This window comes from Meles meles, chromosome 3 (assembly GCF_922984935.1).
Source record: "Meles meles chromosome 3, mMelMel3.1 paternal haplotype, whole genome shotgun sequence".
In the NCBI taxonomy this organism is placed as follows: domain Eukaryota; kingdom Metazoa; phylum Chordata; class Mammalia; order Carnivora; family Mustelidae; genus Meles; species Meles meles.
Genome location: NC_060068.1, coordinates 28,329,620 through 28,332,301, shown reverse-complemented (window position 1 = coordinate 28,332,301; position 2,682 = coordinate 28,329,620). Strand labels below are relative to the sequence as shown.

The 2,682-nt window shown below is 37.0% G+C and overlaps 1 protein-coding gene across 1 annotated transcript; it reads left to right on the top strand.

The window, feature by feature from the left end:
- Positions 1-768: 768 nt before the first annotated feature.
- Positions 769-1,731, top strand: LOC123938759 (olfactory receptor 2T29-like). The gene has a single exon (XM_046000427.1). It carries the CDS (start codon positions 769-771, stop codon positions 1,729-1,731), a length of 963 nt encoding a protein of 320 aa, XP_045856383.1.
- Positions 1,732-2,682: the final 951 nt, after the last annotated feature.

Genomic DNA, 2,682 nt, shown 5'->3' with positions numbered 1-2,682 from the left:
ACACAATGAAATATTATTCAGGCCATAAAAATGAAATCTTGCCATTTGCAATGACATGGATGGAGCTAGAGAGTATTATGTTAAGTGAAATAAATCAGAGAAAGAGAAATATCATGTGATTTCACTCATATGTGGAATTTAAGGAACAAAGCAAATGAGTAAAGGGGGAAAAAAGAAGAGAGAGAGAGACAAACCAAGAAACAGACTCTTCACTATAGAGAACAAACTGGTTGTTATGAGAATGCAGGTGGCTGATGGGATGGGTTAAACAGATTATAGGGATGAAGAGTGCATATATGATGAGCACCAGGTGTTATACGAAAATGTTGAATCACTGTATTCTACACTTGAAATTAATATTACACCATATGTTAAATAATTTGAATTTAAATACAACTTTAAAAAAGCAATATCATCTGGAGATTTGAAAAAAAATAAAAGTAAGGGTGCATATACTCTTTTGCTTTCCTTGGGGGAAAATGTATACCCAGAGGTGGAATGACTAAGTATTGATATCTTTGAACCATAGTTGTGAATTCTTAGATTTCTAATAAATTTGGTCAATTATAGGTAATTTATAATCTAAAAATTTACAGGTCCTTGGAACTTTCCCTTATTGGCACCCAGGTTGCTATGTGTAAACATGCACACGTGCATATGTGCATACACACACACACACACACACACACACACACACACACACAGTTATTTTGGGTGGTCATATCCCATGAGTGATCTGTCAACTCCATAGTTCTCCTAGGTGATCCAATGGAGAATACAACTTGGGTGGCCAACCACACTGGACGATCAGATTTTGACCTAGTGGGACTCTTCATTCAATCCAAGTACCCAGATCTCCTTTGTGTGGTGATTTTTGTAGTTTTCTTGATGGCCTTGTCTGGAAATACCATCCTGATCCTTCTGATACACTGTGATGTTCACCTTCATAACCCCATGTACTTTTTTATCACCCAGTTGTCTCTCATGGATGTGATGTACATTTCTGTCACTGTGCCCAAGATGCTCATGGACCAGGTCACAGGAGTGAATAAGATCTCAGCCCCTGAATGTGGGTTGCAGATGTTTCTCTATCTGACACTAGGAGGTTCAGAATTTTTCCTTCTAGCTGCCATGGCCTATGACCGCTATGTGGCCATCTGCCATCCACTCCGTTATCCTATCCTCATGAACCATAGGGTGTGTCTCCTCTTGGTGTCTTCTTCCTGGTTTCTAGGATCTGTGGATGGATTTATGCTCACACCCATCACCATGAACTTCCCCTTCTGCAGATCCAGGGAGATCCACCATTTCTTCTGCGAGGTTCCTGCTGTAATGAAGCTTTCCTGCTCAGACACTTCCCTCTATGAGACCCTCATGTACCTGTGTTGTGTCCTCATGATCTTAATCCCTGTGACAGTCATTTCAAGCTCCTATTTTTTCATCCTCCTTACCATTCACAGGATGAACTCAGCAGAGGGACAGAAGAAGGCCTTTGCCACTTGTTCTTCCCACATGATGGTAGTCATTCTCTTCTTTGGTGCTGCTATCTATACCTACATGCTACCTACCTCTTATCACACCCCTGAGAAGGACATGATTGTATCTCTCTTTTACACTATACTCACTCCTGTTCTAAATCCTTTAATTTATAGTCTTAGGAATAAGGATGTAACAAGGGCCCTAAAAAAATTGTTGAATGTGGGATCTGTCCTACAGGAAACTATGAAGTAGGGAATATTTGTACTAATGTGTTTTTCCCCCTTCACTCTACAAATTAAAACTTTAGGACCTTATGGCAATATTTTTCTTCAGATTCTTATAACATAATGTGTCATCATCTCTTTGTCACTTTTGAAAGCATTATGTCCCTGTACTGGAAAGTTCTTCCTTTTTACACTTCTGCATTCAAAGTGCTTGTACAATTGTATTGTATTCATGTTGTATTTTTCTCAATATTCATATTCTTAAGAAGTAAGTGATAAAATATTTAGAAACAAAGATCATAAGGTGTACAACTGATGAAAGAGAGATGGAGAGAGAGGTGATAAACCAAATGGGGTATAAACATAGGAGAATCTAAGCAAAAGGTGATAGGAGTGTTAATTGTACTATTATTATTCATACTAACCTTCCATAAATTTGAACTTACTTATGAATAAAACATAAAGGATCAGAATTTTGATTATTTTAAAATTTGTCCTTGCAGCATGGTGGCAGTGTGACAAAGCTTGGAAATCATGCACAAGTTACCATGGCTGATCAATACTTCCACAATTCAGTTATTGGTCTGGTTTTTAAAAAAAAAAAATTATTCTGTTATGTAAGTAACCATAAAATTCATCATTAGTTTTTGATGCAGTATTCCAAGATTCATTGTTAATGGCCTGTGTTTAACTAGGGCAATATTGTTCTTAGGTTCTAAACCTCAAGATATTCTGTGGCCATTACTTCTCCGAAGTCATTAGTACATTGTGGTAGAAGGTATTATGGGGAAAATATTAACCTTAACAAGGAGGTCTTAGGGAAGCTTTCCAGCATAAGGTGGTATTAGAGCTGATATTTAAAATATTTAGCTTAATACACAAACAAGAAGAGGAAGATCATCAAATATTCAGTCCTTAATTTATTCAAAAAAATCTTATCCTACAATAAAAAATAACAAATAGGAGAGTCAAGATGGCA